Source organism: Armigeres subalbatus, chromosome 3 (assembly GCF_024139115.2).
Source record: "Armigeres subalbatus isolate Guangzhou_Male chromosome 3, GZ_Asu_2, whole genome shotgun sequence".
NCBI lineage: Eukaryota > Metazoa > Arthropoda > Insecta > Diptera > Culicidae > Armigeres > Armigeres subalbatus.
The window spans coordinates 96,365,179-96,385,070 of record NC_085141.1 but is presented as its reverse complement, the minus strand read 5'-3'; the positions used below and the strand labels follow the sequence as shown (position 1 = coordinate 96,385,070).

Below are 19,892 nucleotides of genomic sequence, written 5' to 3'. Positions count from 1 at the left end.
CTTGATTGACTGCTCGTAGTTGCTATTCCATTATGACCAGATCAGCTGTTCTTGCACAGGGAACCAACAGATGTTTGCTTGGGACTAGCACACATCTTCAATGTACAAGTACTGGTGATCTCATTTGTTAGGCCATACTGGCGCCTGCCACGTCAGAATGCAAGTCAATGTAGGGAAGGGGAGGAAATGATGATGCAATCACTTGCCCACTGCAAGCCGAATATACCTCTGCACTTGCCACGAGTTCATGCGGAATTTGTTGGAATTTTTGGGGTAGGTTCGAGAGGCAGAGGTCCGTCTTGGTTAACGAGCTGCCAATGTGATAGATATGTAGGAGAAAGCAACTGATGGAATTTCTAATTAGATGTAGGAAACGAGCTCTATAGTTCATTTTCAATTCTAGCAGATTACTGTTAGAATACTCAAGTTGAAGGTATAGGAATAGTAATGGAAACGGTATGGAAGTCCATTTCCAGTTCTAGCGATTGCTAGAACATGAGAAATATAGAGAAAGATACAAAGTAGGAGAATGGAACGGACCTGGGATTGAACCCACGACCTCCTGCGTATGAGGCAGAAGCAGTAGCCATATGACTACCAAGCCCGCTTATGAAGGCTCTCCCTACCGATTATGGGACGGAAAAAGTCCTCTCTACCGACCTGAGCGTTAGCGTCTCCGATAACAATTTTCACGTCATGCTTTGGGCACTCTCTATAGGCTTTATCAAGACATTCATAAAACGTTTCCTTCACGTCGTCGGATTTATCGTTTGTCGATGCGTAAACGTAGATTAGGCTGTAATTGAAGATTTTTCCTCGTATCCTCAACACACAGATTTGTTCGCTAATGGGTTTCCACCGCATCACTCGCTTTATCTGCTTGACCATCACTACGAAACCAACTCCATGCTCTGCTTTTTCACCGCCGCTGTGATAGATGTTATACTTGAATGCAGTATTGGTCGTGGGGTGCACGGCTCGGAATTCACGTTCTCCGGATCTAGGCCATCGGACTTCTTGAATAGCAGCCACGTTCACTCCAACCTTCTGCAGTTCACAAGCCAGAAGGCTCACTCGTCCAGGTTCATTTAGGGTCCTGACATTCCAGGTACCGAGTTTCCAATCATAGTCCTTACTTACTATGACCGGACCCAATAAACCTAGCGGGTCGAAGAGACGAGCAATTTGGGACAGCGCGATCCGTTTGGTGAGAAGCGATGAGTCAAAGTTTTCTGGAAGCTCAATTCGATATTTGAAGAGATCCGAAGCAGGCTCCCAGAAATGGCCCAGTGATTTTACGCATTGTCCGGGATCCATGTCGATTTAAGTCTTGAGTGCTTTGTTTTCCGGAGCAATTCCGTCCAAAACATCTTCTTCATTTGACGCCCATTTGCGCAGCTGGAATCCGCCCTTAGCTAGAAGCGATTCAAGTCTGAGTCTCGTCGCTTCTTCGATGTTTTTTGCTCCCGAAATATATCACATAGAAGTCATTTCGTAAAACAGCTGCTGCTTCGGGAAAACTACCTTGTTCATCCTCTGGCAGTTTAAGACTCGAGTTACTATGAAACGGGCGCAAGATGTTCCGTATGTTACTGTGAGGAGCTCATAGGTACCGTCGTCGAGGGTGAGGTCAAATGGGGGTGAGAATGATGACCCGGCGAGAGCGATGACCCATTCTCACCCCCAGACCCCAGACCCATTGTCACCCCCGATGGCGGTACTCAAAGGTAAGCCCGACGATGGCGACCACACGATTCGCAAGAGCGGAGTGTTACGCTCATCCACTAGAATTTGACGATCCATTTGCTTGACGTCAGCAATAAGCATAACTCTATGGATTCTAGATCGCATAGTCATTTACGAATCTCCTGTTGCACCGTGGGCCCAACTAAAAGTGCGTCGTTTAGGGATGATCCTGAAGCTTTGCTCGAAGCATCGAAGACAACTCGCAACTTCGTGCTAGAGCTTTCTTCTCGAACCACTGCATGGTGAGACATATGATAGCATCGAAACTGAGGTGATTGATAATCAAAGACTTCTTTAATATGACCCAAGTCAAGATATTTTGACATGAAGTCACGATATTGCTGGGCAAGGTTTGTGTTTCGATCGAGACGATGTTCGAGCATCCGGAAGCGACGAATTGCAGTACGACGGTTGTCCTCCACATTCTTTATGAAATCATCTTTCAACGGCAAGCGAACTATGTACCGTCCCTCAGAATTGCGACTAACTGTTCCTTGGAAGTGTTCTTCACAAGCAGCTTCATCTGCAGAGTAGCAAGGCAAAGTATCGCCTTCCCAGAATCTGATGTACATTATCGACCGTGGCGACATTAGCTATTATTGCAGCGATAGGAGAACAGTTTGATGCCTTTCCGGAAACTATCCAGCCGAATTCGGAGTTGACGAACGTAGGACAACATTCACCAAGTTGAATACGCCAAGAAACTTTGAAGAGATCGAAAAAATCTCAGCACCGATGATAATGTCAATCGGATTCGCTTCGTAGAAGGACGGATCGGCTAACTGAATCCCGGAAGGAATTTGCCACGCAGAAGTGTCATATAAAGCATTCGGAAGATCTATTGTGATCTTAGGCAGTACCAAAAATTCAGCTAAGATGGTGTAGTCACTAATCCTCGAACGAATAGTGGAGACAAGCTTGTGCCGTGCAAGCGTGGATGATTTTCCGATTCCCGAAATCGGAACACAGATGTTGTAGCGTTTTGCCTTGATAAGTTGTGAGAAAGATTTTGTTATAAAGCAACATTCACTACCAGAGTCTAAACATGCCCTAGCAATGTGAGTTGTTCCTCTATCATCAATCACCTTGACGATTGCTGTAGCAAGGAGTACGTTCTGTTGACCTCGTTTGGTGCTTGCATAACTGACATGATCTTGGATTGGATGACGCTTGACGCAGTAGCTGTTTTTCCTTTGATTTCAGAAGATGTAATGTTCCTTGAGTTTACAGTGACGGCATCCTTAATCGAGCAAAGTTGTGTATGGTGCCGACCTCGACATTTGCGACAGGAACTAGACGACGGACAGTCCCGAGCGTGATGGCCTTTGCGAAGGCAATTACGGCACAACTGATGGCGACGAACTTCTCTCTCCTTTGCCTCAATCTTAAGCTTAGCAAACACAACGAACACAAATAAAGTGATTGATGATCGGAACATATAATACAATTTCTTGTGGAGTTGTAGTGACTAGCTCCGTGACTGGAAACCAGACGCTGGGATGACTTTTGAATTGTCAGGTTAGAAAAGTGTGCTTTAGCAACTTTTCCTTGAATTGTTTGTAGTACTGTTACTCTTCGTTGAATGAATGATGTGGAGGTCATCAAACGCAACGACATCCTTTGTTGACGAATATTCTTCCCAGTCACGTCGAGTTGTTGAGTCTAAACGGTTGCTCAGCATGCGAACGAGGAAGATATCCCAATGCTCGGTCTTTTCGCCAAGTTGTTTCAAAACCTTGACGTTGGCCTCAATTTTTTCTACTAGCGAGTGCAGTTCCACCGATGATTCACGTTTGAGAAAAAGGAATTCAAACAATGCATCAAGGTAAGATTGTTTCGAACGAGGGGGATTCTGAAAGTGACCAACCAGTAGGTTCCAAGCGACATGATAGTTGGTTGTACTGATCGGTATCATTTGAACAAGATTCAGGGCGCATCTAGCTAAAGATGACCGTAGCGTAGATAATAAAACTTTTGTATGTTGGACAAGTCTAGCGATTTCGGCTTCATCCAACGCCTCGATTTCACTTTGAACCTGCTTGAAGTCGTTCCATAAGGCATTGAGATTCTCAAGACGAACAGGGATTTCTCGGTGTCCTCGTTGTAGCTGTTGACAAAAGCCTCGATGAGCCCCAATGACGCAAGAAGACTCTTCTGCTTGATGTTGAGGCGATTGAGACGTCGGTCGATCAGTAGACAGACATGGTGATGAGTAGGGTCTGTGAAGCGAAAGACCGTGAAGCTCTCACAAATATGAGTGAAGTTATTGGAAATTTAATTACCTTTGCTAAGGCAATTAGTGCCTTGTATTTTAAAAACTGCAAGCAGCAAGCAGATAAAGATGGTCGCGGGATTGAGCGGTTCTGTAAAACGAAAGACCGCATAGTTCAAAAATGGAAGAATTGAACTTGTTGGAATGCTAATAACCTTTCAGAGGCAATTCATTTCCTTATATTCTGTTCAATCCCTTGAAGTTATGTAATTCAATACTTACCGCAGAGGAGTTCAATATTCCGTTTCAAAAATTCGATGAATTTCAAGATGGGTGAGAATGTTTGGTGAAAAATAAATTTCTGAATTCGCTAGCTGTCCCCCGAGTCCGGACAGTGAAATTTATCATGTGATCAAATGGCCATTCTTTACACCTATTTTGTTAAACTTACTTCAATTCAATTGTTTATTATTGCTGATGTATCAGAAAGCCACAAAAATAAGCAGAAAAAGGTGGGAATTTGGAGTAGAATTGAAGAACTTTATCTGGAGATCCAACTAAGCTTTTCTAACACAATTTAATATCGACACCATAAAAAAGTGAACAATATAACAATTCTAAACGATGTCTAGGGTAAATGATATATTTTGGACATGTACATATTTTGGACAAGCCTGTGCTTCTTCGATTAATTTTAAATAATGTGTAGGAAAATTTTTATCGAAAGTATGATCATTGCATACTTTTACCTCAACTCTAGCGGCTCCTGATGAGAATTCACAAATCAACTATTATTTATCTTTAAAATTATCTAAAATGTAAAGCTCTCTACCAAAGTACCTGCTGGACGCCAGTATGCAGGAGAACATGCATTATAGGACTCTTCGTAACATGCACCTGAAACACGTTTAAATTGGTTCAAACGGCAATCTTGAGGTCCTACGGCCAAAGTTTGATTGTAATTGAGATACTAACATATTCCAATCGCTTAACATGAACTTGAGACGGATGAAAAAGGAGTGACCAAAATGAAGTTATGTTTTTATTCATCAGACATTTATTGGTCACCCCATGTACAGTACATGGATGAACCATTAATTGCCAACTTTCAGGGTGTTTTCAATGATATCGATAAGATTGCGAAACAATGTTAATTTCTGGTTTAATCTATGTCAGTTAAGCAAATAAATGCTTTTAAATGAATGTGGATACGTGTAGGTAAGTCATACCATTGAGATCTGTAGGTGGCCATTTTTAAATTAGAAGAAAATGACTCTGTCCAAAATATATGCATTTTGCATGTCGAAAATATATATTTGATGTCCAAAAAGAAAATATTTCAGTTCGCAGTATATCACAGTTTACACCTAGTAAACGTAATTTACTTAAAAATTGGGCAATGGAGACACAAACCTAATCATAGGTTATGAATTTGGATGAACCTAGTGGTTTCAAATTGTTTTATACTATTCAATCTCGATATATTTTCTAATGAATGTCCTGCGCTTGTCCAAGATACATCATTTACCCTACACTCATGAAACAGAAACTTAGTCATGTTTAAACATGATGCAATAGTGTTCGGTACTTGTGGACACTTTTCTGAACCGTGAATTTTTTCCCAAAAACTCATCATCAAAATACATTATCGAAAAATGTGTTCAAATGATCAAATATAGTTTGTATTAATCACCAATGATCATATTTTGTGTATATGGTATACAAGTAAACATAATCCGAATAATTAGAGAGGTTTTCGTTAAATGGCCCGAACACCGTAAGTGTGAGTTTTTTGTGGAAGGTCAAAGGATTTTCTATGCAAAAATCCACATTGAAAATTCTTCTGCTCATTGAGTACAGAATTGACAGATACCAATCAAGCGAATTCAAATTGCTCATCACATCAACAAAAACATTGCATCTAATAAATAAATTACTTACAGCAACCAAAGCTTCAAATACCTACAGACTCGACGCTCCTATTTATCCGCCCTTCTATTTGACGATGAATTGCCAAACTTTCGAAAAATTCAATCGTGCTGAAGAGCCCGGCACTGCTGCCGTCTCTATTTATCTGCTCGGAAGAACCCCTTACAAAAACCTGATTATTTCCACGCAATTACCCTTCGAACAGCCACCGGGCGTAAAACAAAGGAAAAACCCGCAACTCACCGTTTCCTGATGACCCTTCATCTGGGTGCTTCCCTTCCACCAGGTGACGATTGGCGCCGGCCGGGAGCCGTGGACCTCGCACACCAGATCGTAGGTATGATTGGCCGACAGTGGACGGTTCTTTCCCTGCAGCTTCACCAACAGCGGACGCACTGCAAGAAAAAGGAAAAGAATATTCGGGGAAAATTGACGTGAGATTGTGCTTTTTTGTTGTCTTGGGTGCGAAGATGAGATACTGGAATTAGATGCTGCGGAAAAAAGGAAACAGAATCTTCAAATGACGCTGACTCATTGCGACAAATCCCATTGAGATTATCTAATGGAGTGGATTTCTGCTAGACGTGTCTCAAGTTGTTCTCAAACTCAGCATGACGAAGGCATGGCGGTACTTTTGACGGGGGGTGGTACCTACTTTCCGGCTGGGCCCGCTGCGTCAGAGTTCATTACTTGGCAACTACGACACTGAGTCTCCCGTTCCATCATCGTCATCGTCATTTTCATCCCTCCTTCATAGAACAACTACGCCGAATGCCACGCGCTTTCTTCGGATGGTTGGTTTTGCCTAATCCACTAAAATGTGATAATTCAATTGGCATGGCGTTGAGAAGCGTTGAGGCCTACAGGGCCGGGGTGTGAACCCGAGCAGAATGAAGTTAATCGTGACCTTCCGTGATAGACTTACTAGGCAGTTTAAAAATATGACAATGCTAATTGTTTGTATCTTTGGACTGTAATTTAAATTGACTGGAATAGTTTTGGCTGAATATGATTATTTTATTTTATTTTAAGGAACCTAGGCAGAAAATAAATTTCGAGCGTAATTTCGTAATTTCGAACGAGTTTTACTCGGGTACCCAAATCGCAGGACCAGTATCTTGGCCATTCCGCTATAGCCACCGAGATGTAGCACGGATTTGACCGTAATTGAAAAGTTCCATCATTCTACGTTCGCGTCTACGGCACTAGCACAATTTTACCACAGAAAAGCACTTTTCGACCGCACAATGGTGACGGCGTCGATGGCGATGGATCTGATAATAATGATAATGATATTGCAACGGCGACGACGTCGGCAGCGACACGATGGCAAAAACTCGACTGCCTCCCGGATCAGTTCCGTTCCGGATGTTTGTAGATCTTTCGAAAGATAATATTGATTTTAGCAGACGAAACCCGGGAGGGAACGAAGCCAGGCAGGAGTAAACAACTTTAGGCACTTTGCGGCATTATCAGCAACTCTCGAACCGCACAGTTCACTTTTGCCACTGTAAAAATAGATATAAATTGCCGGGAAATCCCACCCTCAACCCGGGACTTTACCGATGAGCGAGAAAATTCAATTAAGGTTGTCCAATGGCTGTTAGTCTCGTTCGTTGCTTCGGTTCCGATTGGAAGTTGTTCAATTAAAAGCTTCTGTATGCCACCGACTGGCTGCTCGAAGCTTTGCGGTGAAGGCAGCCGGAAAATTTAACGTCAAGCTGAGCTTCAATGGCTCGCCCCCCTCGGGCGAGAAATTAAATTTGGCGAGTTTCGAAAAACAAACTTTGAAATCGGTCCGGCCTGACTGCTGCTGCTGCTGCTGCTGGTAGTTGCTGCAGTTGAGAAAACATTTTCGCACAATCTTACGATGAAAAACACTCCTCAGGGCAACGTTGTGTGTACCGTTTATGCATCCCGGTGATAAGATTGTGGTAGTTACAAGTGAACTTAAGGAAGGCTTAACTGATCGTGTTTTAGTTAAATTTAAATTTTCGATTATGACCTCTGTGCAGCACACTATACTGTTTAATTTTTGTCATCATTATTTGTCATCAATTGTTCTGTTATTATTATAATTATAATACTATCTAATGATCATCATTCCTAGGTTTTGCAAATTTCACTCCTTGGACAGTTTGCAAAACATTTTTTTCATTGCTCTTTAGACTAAGAATATTTTGACCTTCTCATAGCAGCTACTTCAATCTCTAATAAATGGAATATTCTTAGTTTTCTTTGATGAAACTGAAGGTCTTCTAATTAAAGCCATTGCTCAGCTCTTTCCACAAAACACGCACAAAACTTTCCCGTTCGCAGACTCGAGTTTGAAGGAAAATTTTCGTCGTTGCCTTTTGTCGAAAAGTTGTCTCCTAAACGAGCCATGTGTGTCTGTGTGCGCCCGCGCGCCCAAGGATGTCGCATTTCTCAAAACATGGTGCAACTATGTGACCGATTTCCTCTTTGCGACAGTTACGCCACTTTGGATCACGTGCTCGAGGCTTGTGAACTGCATAGACGGGTGGCATCCGCAAATGCCGTGCCACCTACATTACTGTCCATTACGACATTATTTAATCATTTAACCGTCGAATGTCCATATGGTGTTATTATGGACGTATTCCAAAAACATTCAAGGGCACGCCTCCCGGAATCCAAGACTAAATGAACCGTTTGTTTGAGAAACTGCATAAGTAACATTTTTGGCCAAAATGAGATTTTTATATATTCTGAATCCTCGTCCAAAAATACGTATTCTGGCAAAAAATACGAAAAAAAAATTTTGTTCAGGAATGTATGAAATTTTTTTCGTTTGTTTGAGAAACTACATAAGTCCACGTACTTTGAAGAGCAATTGTGGAGTACTGCTTACATTTTTTGCATTGAAAGTGTCCCAGGGTGTTGAGTATTGCAAAAAACTATTGATCTGTATCGAAGAAATCGAAAGATTCGGTGCAAGCTTGTTGAAAAACAGTTGTTTGTTGTTTTCTCGAAATTGTGTAAATGGACTTATGCAGTTTCTCAAACAAATGATTCAAATGCACTCGTGTTTTCAAGGGAACCCCTTTCAAAACGGAAGCCAGGCACAACTGTCACTTTCATTATTCCATAAATCAATCGATTTTTCATGTAATGTTAAATTTTTATGTCATTGATAAAAATACCTATGTAAAAGATATTATTTTCATTTTCAGAGACGATGACCCATCAAGCGAAAATAGTTTGTCATTCATAATCAATATTTTGAAATTTTGTCAGCGTTGTATACCATTCTTTGACACCACCTTTTCACCGACCGACAAAGAAAACCACGTCGAACAAGAATAATCAAAAACTTTCCACCAATATTTTAGGAAGTATCAAAGAATAATTTCTTACATATTTTTATGAAAATAAAAAATCGATACATAGCTTTCCGTTTTGAGATATTTTCTTCCTAATTGGTCACGAAAAATGTAATACTAATGCTAGGGCTAAAATCGACCGTTATCTTCAAAGGCATGATCTAGTCAAGTCCTACGTCTACTTATTTCACAAACATTACCCATTATTCGTTTTTTGGCAACCATTATCTAGAAATTATCACACAACCATTTTCTAGAAACATTTCTCTGTATTTGATTTTGAAAGTTATTCTTGCAAAAAAAAAAAATTTAGTAACCACTGTTTTAAATTTCAAACTCCACCTTTGTGGTAAACGTTAGCGTTGTATACCGCTCTTTGGAACCGCCTTTACACTTTTACAGAAAATCTTTTTTACAAGAATAACATTGAACGACTAGATTAGCTGGAGTACGGATGCAGTCATTTAAAATGTAGAAAATTTGATTTACCAAATTCAATATGAGTAAAATTTACCGATTCAGAAGAACTACATAACAAAGATCAACCCAGCTTGTCCCTGCAAGCCCTTTGCGTATTATGTGCAGCCCAAAATAGTTTGATGCAGATGATCTAGGTTCTCCAAATTGTTCTGGAGTTTAAATCGATTGCTATACAAGGTAACTACGCCTGGTATCCAGTCGGAATCAACCCAGCATGTCCATACACCTTACACAAGGACTCAAGGGTAGGCATTGTAATATCATCTGAGCACAGGATATCTTCTTTGCTTTGGGCGAGAAGATCATTTGGCCCAAAAAGTTATTCGATCGAATAAGTCATTTAGCCGAAAAATTCATTTGGTCGAAAAAGTAATTTGGCCGAATAGGCCTTTGACCGAATAAGTCATTTCGCCGAAAGGGTCATATAGACAAATAGGTCATTTGGTCGAAAAGGCCATTTGGCTGATAAGTCATTTGGCCGAACTGGTCATTTGCTTATCTTAGCTTAGCTTTGACTGATCACACATATCTATGCTACTCCGTAATTGACCAGATTCAGTGAAATTGTGCAAATCAACTGAATTATTGGCTCGGATTGTTCAACCATTAGGCTTTCTGCGAGCGTGTACGCACACGCATATTTCACTCACACTGTTACTCAGTTTGTTTGCAACCACGAGCAGCTGTCATGGCAAAAACAAATGGGATTGTTTGTAATCACGAACCGTGCGTTCGTATAGGTGAAAAATGTCGGCAAGACCCTAATTCTCAGTGTGCAAGTTTCAATGACTCAAATGTTCAAATGATGAATAACTGCACGGCCACGTCCTTGTAGTCAGTTAGGAAGAGGGGAGGAATATTAGTGGATGGCTTTTGTTATTTGAAGACTGTGTTTATCGCAGCGTCTCCACAAAATCACAGGAAGGATTATTAGTTAGTCGGTAGTTGGATCTGGATTTACTCTGATAAACGATATGACCGGGCCATTCTTTTTACCCAATGATTTTAACTAAACATGATTCGGCCGCACAAAGCAGAACAAATAAATTATATTTGTTTTATTGTCTTTGTTAAGGAGACTTTCAGCCCTAGGCTGGCTCGTCTCCGAAAATAAACTAGCTACACACCGAGCACGAACACGATCAAACGCGTATCAATTGATTTACTGAACATCAAATAGATATTTTATTATTTTCGCGACGACTAAAACACGCACTGCACTTACTTGCTCGATGGCTACTCCCATTTGGCCGAAAAGGTCATTTTGCAGAAAAAGTAATTTGGCCGAAAAGGTAATTTGGCCGAATATTTCATATAGCCGAATAGATTATTTTGGTCAAATAGGCCATTTTGCCGAAAAGGTCATTTGGCCAAAACAGTAATTTGGTCGAATAAGTCATTTGACTGAAAGGGTCATATAGCCAGCCGAATAGTTCATATGGCCGAATAGGCCATTTGGCCGAAAGGGTCATATAGCCGAAAAGGTCATTTGTCCGAATAGGCCATTTGTCCGAAAAGGTCATTTGGCCGAAAAAGTCATTTGGTCGAATAAGTCATATGGCCGAAAAGGTCATATAGCCGAATAGGTCATTTGACCAACCCAAGTAGCGCACGCAACATCTTCCTAAAAGCACCTTGTTTTTATTTAGTTTCATTAAAGGCATTGGAAAAACTTCAAAGCACGAAAAAGTTGATCAAGATGTCAAAAACGTTCGAATTGTGATCAATGTTTCATTAAAATTGCAATGCAGTACGTGTTTGACACTTGGAAACAAACAAACAAAAAATACTGCACTTCATGTTGCAAACACGAAACAAAATCATTAAAATGGATATTTTTTACCGTGTAACTTCAATACGTCTTTTAAAATTTACTCGATTGTTTAAATTAAGTTGCTTATAAGTTTAATGTGTCTACATGTTTAATTTAGCAACGTTTTCAGAACTCACATTTTTTCCTGTGATGGTGCAATCGAGTAACAGGAAACCCGAATATAGAACTTCATTATCGTATGATTTTTATGGTGAGTCAACATGCAGTCCCTTCGAAGTGTTGAATGGTGCTGTGGTAGTGTGAAGGATTGCCAATAACAAGATCCATAAATCGAATCCAGTTTTATATTTTTATTTTATTTTTTTCCGCTATAGTATTTTGCAACATTATTGCAATTTGGAAAATAGTAGGAAATATCATTTGGCCGAAAAAAATCATTTGGTCGATAAGGTCATTTGGCCGAATAGGCCATTTGGCTGAAAAGGTCATATAGCCGAATAGATCATTTGACCGAAAAAGTGATTTGGCCCAGAAGGGTCATATAATTGAAAAAAAAAACAGACAAACAATATAATCACCGTCTTTGACCTGAGGTCGCACAGACTGAATACTTAACATCTAGCATGACACCAGTGGAGAACTTTTCGCTTTACGAAAAGTTTTCTCCTTAACCGACGTCGCTAACCGCGCGGCCACGAAGCCCACCACCTAGCCGAAATCATTTGACCGAATAGTTCATTTGGCCAAATACGTCATTTGACCGAATAGGACATTTGGCCGAATAGGTCATTTGGACGAATGGGCCATTTGGCCAAAAAAGTCATTTGGCTGAATAGGACATTTTGCCGAATAATCATTTGGTCGAATAATTCGTTTGGTCGAAAAGGTCATATAGCCAAATAGGTCATTTGGCCGAATGTGTCACACTTCACTTCCCACTGTGAAAAGTGACACATAAGAAACTAGAAGTGATGGGTGAGAAGAGAAGCGTCTCCCTACTCACTTTGCTCTTCCCACGCAGTGAGCAGTGATAAGTGAGAAATTAAGCGTCTCACTTCTCACTCCTCATCTCACACTTCTCACTATTATAAGTGAGTAGTGCAAAGAAGCACACTACTCACTTTTCACAATGAAAAGTGAGAGATGAGGACTGAGAAGTGAATAGTGAGACGTCTCACCACTCGCTTCACATCCCTTATTCCTCACATCTCATTGTGAAAAAACTTCTCAATTCTCACTATTCACAGAGAGAAATGATAAATGGGGAGTGGATAGTACGAAGTGAGAAGTGAGACATTTCACAACTCACTTCTCACTTTTTACAGCGAGAAGTAAGAAATGAGATGTGAGTAGTGAGACGTCTCACTGTTCACTCGTTATTTCTCTTTTCTCACTGTAAAAAGTGAGTAGTGCGAAGTGAGAAGTGAGACGTCTCACTTCTCAATGTTAAAAGTTAGTAGGGAGATGTGAGAAGTGACACGTCTCACTACTCTCTTCTAGAGGTGAGCAAAAATCGTCGGCGGCGGCGGCGTGAATCGGCGTGGCAATTTTTTATAACATTCATATTTTTTCAAGTTTTTTTGCATTTTTTTATATTTTTAAGAGATATTTCTCCATAAAAGTTTTTTTTTTAATCTATCGTTTATTTGGAAGGCTCATTTGCGGTGCAGTAGTTTTTCCAAAATATTCATTTGGAAATTATTTTCGAATTTTTTCACGGAAACTATTTTGAAGCTTGGAGAATTCTTCAGAATTTCCAAGGAAAACTCTTTAGAACTCTTCAGAGTTTCCGCGGAAAACTGTTTGAAAATTCTGTTGGAAATTTAATGGAATTTCCAAGTTTTCAATTTTCCAACAGGCCGAAAATGCCGTTTGGTCATAATGGTCGCTTGACAGAAAGAACCATTTAGCCGAATGGTTCATACGACTCAATGGTTTGTCAGCCAGACGCTCATTTCGGCCAAATGACCTTTTCGGCCAAACCACCTTTTCGGCAAACGGTATTTTCGATCAAATGACCTATTTGGCCAAACACATTTTCGTTAAATGACATTTTCGGCCAGATGGGTCTAATGCTTTATTTGGCCAAACACTTTTCGACCAAATGGCCCTTCCTGTCGTTCGATCGAAAAACCATTTGTTCGAATGTCGCTTGGCCGAATAACACTGTAAGCCATTTGGCGGAATTATGTAAACGTTTGTCCGAAACGATAAATTGGCCAACAAAGTTATTTAACCCAGCAACCCTTAGACTAAAACTGCTGTTTGGTCGAAATAATCGTTTGGCCGAAAATGTCGTTATGCCGAATAGATCATTTAGCCGAAATGACCTTTCTGCAAAACACTCCGACAGTTTAGGCAAGATGTCCATTCCGGGCCAAATGGCCCTTTCTATCAAACGACTATTTCGGCCGAACGACATTTTCGCCAGTATGTACCTTTCGACCAAACAACATTTTCGGCGAAACAACTTTAGGCTTCGGCTAAATGGTTTATTCGGCCAAATGCCATATTTGGTCAAACAATATTTGACTTTTGGTCATATTTCTTTCTGTCAATTGAGCCTTCATCGTGCACAAATTCTATTTAAACAAGAAATTCTTTGGATTTCAACGGAAATTCTAAAACACGGAAATCATTGGTATTTTCACGAAAATTTCAGTGGAGTTTAAACGTGATGAGTTGGAGATATCTATCGGAAAATTTTGCGAACTTCTTTCGAATTTGAGTCGGCGTGAAAAATCATACTTCAGCGGCTTGACAATTTTTGAACGGCGGCGCGCCGATGCAAAATTGTAAGCGGCAACGGCGTGCCGAAAACTGTCGGCGGCTGTGGCGTGGCGCGGCGGCGCACACCTCTACTCTCTTCCCACTTTTTACAGCAAGAAGTGAGTAGTGGGACGTCTCACTTCTCACTCCTCATTTCTCACTTCTCTCTAAAAAGTAAGAAGCACGAAGTGAGTAGTAAGATGTCTCACTACTCACTTCGCGCTTTTCACATTTTACAGTGAAGAGTCAGAAGTGAGACGTCTCACTTCACACTCCTCTTTTCTCACTTCTGTTCGGCCAAATGACATGTTCGGTCAAATGAACTATTCATCCAAATGATCTGTTCGGCCAAATAACCTTTTCGGCCAAATGTCCTTTTCGGCCAAATGTCCTATTCGAGCTAATGACCTATTCGGCCAAATGTTCTTTTCGGCCAAATGACTTTTTTGGCCAAATGACCTATTAAGCCAAATATCCTATTCAGCCAATTGTCCTATTCGGTCAAATTTCCTTTTCGGCCAAATGATGTGGTCATGTGGTCGGACTTTTTTGGTCAAATGACTTTTTCGTCCAAATGTGAGATCGGAGTATGCCTTGGCAGAAGACGGGCGTGAAAAATACATATCCGATAAAAAGTTGTCAAACCAGTGAATAAATTTTCAAAAATTCGGAGTAAACTCGTACATTGAGAGCAGTGTAGCAGTGTGTAGTGTGTTTTTAAATCGTTGATGGCAGAACAAAACTGGACGAATAATGTACTGGATCAACCTCGAGTAACTTTTCGGGCTCAGTAATGGCAGCTCCCTCTCTGAAGAAAGGGGATAAGCAGTTTCCCCTTAATTTAAACAGCTTCGTGTGCAGGATACAAGCATGTGAAAGTAGTGATCATCGACAATCAAGATCATGATAGGAACATCGAGTCTGTTAAGTACAATTTTAATTAATTCCAAATTACAAAATTCTAGACCCTACTGGTTTGTCTTTTACAAATCTACATATTCAAAAACTTACTGTTGTTCACTGCTTTCTGCACATCACGTTGTGGTTCAGTTTTTATTGAAGTTGTATCTATATTGATTGCATTATGCGTGATCGCCTTACGATTTGCTTTTACAATTAGTACATTAGATTGAATTAATAATCATGTCATTATTGAAATTATTTGTTTTATATCAATCTACGCTTTCGATCTTCGGCTGCATAAAGTTGAACCGATCGGTAATAATCGTAATGTTCGTATACATAGGAAAGGCTCATCGCGTGGCTTATGTGTCATGTGCAAGATATATTTTTCACAACAAGTTTGTTGAATATTTGTAGCCAGAATGTGAGCGTAATCTCAACAGTTGATGGTTTATATTTAATCAATGAAATGTAGGACGCAACGAATTGATTTTTGTTCGAATTGCGAATGGAATTCTGCTTCATATCTTTGATTGTAATTCTTTTCGAACTCCGAACCAATTTTTTTCGATTGTTAAATGAAATTCTGTTTGAATTCAGAATGTAATTCAGTTGGTTTTCCAAATGGAGTTCTGTTCCGAACGGAATTCTATCGATTTCCGAATGGAGTTCTCTTTAATATTTGTGAATGGAATTCTGTAAAAGTTTAAAAAAAATCGTTTCTATTGTCAAATTTAATTCTATTCAAATTCCGAATAAGGTTCTGTTTGAATTCCGAATGGGATTCTATTCGATTTTCGTATGGAATTCTGTCCGAATTTCGAAATTCGAATAGAATTTTCTTGAAATCGGAATGAAGTCCTGTTCAGATTCCGAATGGAATTCCTTACGCATTGCGAATGAAATTCTTTTTGAATTCCGAATTTACTTCTGTTTGAATTCTAAATGTTTTTTTTTCTAATTTCTAATAGATATATATAAAAATGAGTTATATATATATTATAGTTTCCGACGGGTTTATATGATATTTCCTAATGCGAAAATTGCGAGTAAAGTTGAGCAAATCGTGAAAAACTTAAATTGTGATTCCTATGCGAACTTTGCATGGGCAGTTCGGAACGCACATTCTCGCCTACTATGCAGGACAACGTCTGCCGGGTCAACTAGTTTCTAATAGATTTCTGTTCGAGTTTGGGATGCAATACTGTTCGAATCAGTGCTGTCATGGTGGTTACTCCAAGTTACTCACTGAGTAACCAGCTCTCGGGACCAAAAAAAAAATTTTTTTTTGGCTTACTTTTCACCGAAAAGAAAAATAATTTTCATCTGAAAAATTTTCCGCTCTCTAAGATCGCTTTTACTGCTCCTACCATTCTGAAAACGTTCCCTCCTATATTCTCCATTGATCCTATTCGGGATTCCCGCTCCCCTAGAACGTATTATTCGAACATTTTGCACCCCCGTAGATTTTGAAATATGTCCTCTCCAGGATCTCCGCCCTCCTATACGAATCCCTCTAACTGATTTGCGCCTCCTTAGATTAAAAAAAAAGTCCTCTACGGGATTTCCGCCCCCTAGAACGTATTATTTGAACTTTTTTGCACCCCCGTAGAATTTATTTCCGCCCTCCTATACGTATTTCTCTAACTTTTTTGCGTATTCAAAATACGTCCTCTACGGGATTTCCGCTCCCCAAAAACGTATTACTCGAACTGTTAGCGCCCCTGTAGATTTAGTAATATCCTCGGCAGGATCTCCGCCCTCCCATACGTGTTCCTCTAACTTTTTTTGCGCCCCTGTGGATTTAAAAATATGTCCTCCACGAGATTTCCGCTCTCCTAGAACGTATTATTTGAACTTTTTTGCGCCCCGTGGATTTAGAAGTATGTCCTCTGTAGTATCTCCACCCCTATATGTATTCCTCTAACTTTTTTGCGCCCCTGTAGATTTAAAAAATGTTAGCTTCGAGATTTCCGCCCCTAGAACATATTATTCAAACTTTTTTTGCGCCCCCGCCGTATTCCTCTAACTGTTTTGAGCCTCCTTAGATTTAAAAAGTACTCTATGGGATTCCCGCCCCAAGAACGTATTGTTTGAACTTTTTTGCGCCCCGTAGAATTTATTTATCTATTTTATTTATTTATCTCCGCCCTACTATACGCCGTATTCCTTTAATTGTTTTGGGCACCCTTAGATTTCAAAATATGTCCACTGTTGTATCTTCACCCTCCTATACCTATTCCTCTTGCGCCCTCTTAGATTTCAAAACATCCCCCCTAAAACGTATTATTCGAACTGTTTGCGCCCCTGTAGATTTAAAAACATGTCCTCTTCAGGATCTTTGCCCTCCTATACGTATTGCTCTAATCGTTTTGCGCCCCCTCAGATTTTGAAATATGTCCTCTATGGGGTTTCCGCTCCCCTACAACGTATTATTCGAATTTTTTTGCGCCCCCGTGGATTTGGAAATATGTCTTCTGTAGGATCTCTGCCCTCCAATATGTATTCCTCTAACTTTCTTGCGCCCCCTTAGATTTCAAAATATGTCCTCCACGGGATTTCTGCTCCCTTAAAACGTATTATTCGAGCTGTTTGCGCCGTAGATTTGGGCAAATTGTCCGCTTCGAGATTTTCACCCCCTAGAACGTATTATTCGAACTTTTTTACGCCCCCATGGATTTAGAAATATGTCCTCTGCAAGTTCTCCGCCCTCCGATACGATCTATTCTATTTTGCGCACCCGTACATTTTGAAAAATGTCCTCTACAGGATCTCCGCCCTCCTATACGTATTTCTCTATTTTGTGCCCCCGTAGATTTTGAAATACGTCCTCTGTAGGATCTCCGCCCTCCTATATGTATTCCTCTAACTGATTTGCGCCTCCTTAGATTAAAAATGTCCTCTAAGGGATTCCCATCCTCTAGAACGTATTATTCTAATTTTTTTGCGCCCAAGTAGATTTTGGAATTTTATACGTATTCCTCTAACTTTTTTACGCTCCTGTAGATTAAAAAAAATCCTCTACAGGGTTTCCGCCTTCATATAACGTATCATTCAAACATTTTGCGCCCCGTGGATTTAGAAATATGTCCTTTGCAGAATCTCCGCCATCCTATACGTAATCCTCTAATTTATTTGCGCCCCGTAAGATTCCATAATATGTCCTCTACGGGATTTCCGCTCCCCTAGAACGTAATTTTTGAACTTTTCGCGCCCCCGTAGCTTTAGAAATATGTCCTCCGCCCTCCTATACGTATTCCTCTAACTTTTTTCAAGCAACTGTTGATTTAAAAAAAAAATCCGCTTCCGATTTCCGTATTGTTCGAACTGTTTTGCGCCCCCGTGGATTTAGAAATGTATCCTCTGCAGAATCTCCGCCATCCTATATGTATTCCTCTAACTTTTTTGCGCCCCCTTAGATTTCAAAATATGTTCTCTACGGGATTTCCGCTACCCTAGAACGTACTATTAAAAAAAAATTTGCGCCCCCATCGATTTAAAATTATGTCCTCTGTAGGATCTCCGCCCTCCTATACGAATTCCTCTATTTTGCGCCCCCATAGATTTTGAAATATGTCCTCTGCAGGATCTCCTCCTTCCTATACGCATTTCTTCAACTTTTATGCGCCCCCGTAGATTTCAATCTCGCAGAACCGCAGAATCTCCGCCATCCTATACGTATTCCTCTAACTTTTTTGCGCCCCCTTAGATTTCAAAATATGTCCTCAACGGGATTTCCGCTCCTCTAGGAAGTATTATTCAAACTTTTTTGCGCCCCCGTAGATTTCGAAATATGTCCTCTGCAGGATCTCCGCCCTCCTATATGTATTCCTCTAACTTTTTTGCGCCCCCTTAGATTTCAAAATATGTCCTCTACGGGATTTCCGCTACCCTAGAACGTATTATTTAAAAAAAATGCGTTTCCATCGATTTAAAATTATGTCTTCTGTAGGATCTCCGCCCTCCTATATGAATTCCTCTAACTTGTTTGCGCCCCTGTAGACTAAAAAACTGGTTCTCTGGAGGATTTCCGCTCTCCTAAAACATATTCTTCTAACTTTTTTGTGCCCCCTTAGATTAAAAAAAAAATGTCCGCTTCGAGATTTCCGCCCCCTAAAACGTATTATTCGAACTTTTTTTGCGCCCCCGTGGATTTAGAAATATGTCTTCTGCAGGATCTCCGCCCTTCTATACGAATTCCTTTATTTTACGCCCCTGTAGATTTTGAAATATGTCCTCGGAAGGATCTCCGCCCTCCTACACGCATTCCTCTAACTTTTTTGCGCCCCTTAGTTTAAAAAATATGTCCTCTACGGGATTTCCGCTCTCCTAGAACGTATTAGTCAAACTTTTTTGCGCCCCGTGGATTTAGAAATATTTCCTCTGTAGGATCTCCGCCCTCCAAAACGAATACCTCTATTTTGCGCCTCCGTAGATTTTGAAATATGTTATCTGCAGGATCTCCGCCCTCCTATACATATTCCTCATACTTTTTTGCGCCCATGTAGATTTAAAAAAAATTGTCCGCTTCGGGATTTCCGCCTCCTAGAACGTTTTATTTGAACTTTTTTGCGCTCCCGTGGATTTAGAAACATGTCCTCTGTAGGATCTCCGCCCTCCTATACGAATTCCTCTATTTTACGCCCCGTTGATTTAGAAATATTTCCTCTGTAGGATCTCCGTCCTCCAAAACGAATACCTCTATTTTGCGCCTCCATAGATTTTGAAGTATGTT

General features: G+C 40.4%; 1 protein-coding gene across 1 annotated transcript in view; it reads right to left on the bottom strand.

Moving 5' to 3' along the window:
• Positions 1-19,892, bottom strand: part of LOC134221816 (nephrin) — a 368,748-nt gene that overhangs the window by 139,292 nt on the left and 209,564 nt on the right. The window contains exon 6 of the mRNA XM_062700993.1: positions 6,131-6,282. Within this exon, the coding sequence (XP_062556977.1) occupies positions 6,131-6,282 (152 nt within the window). The remainder of the gene's footprint in view (positions 1-6,130; positions 6,283-19,892) is intronic.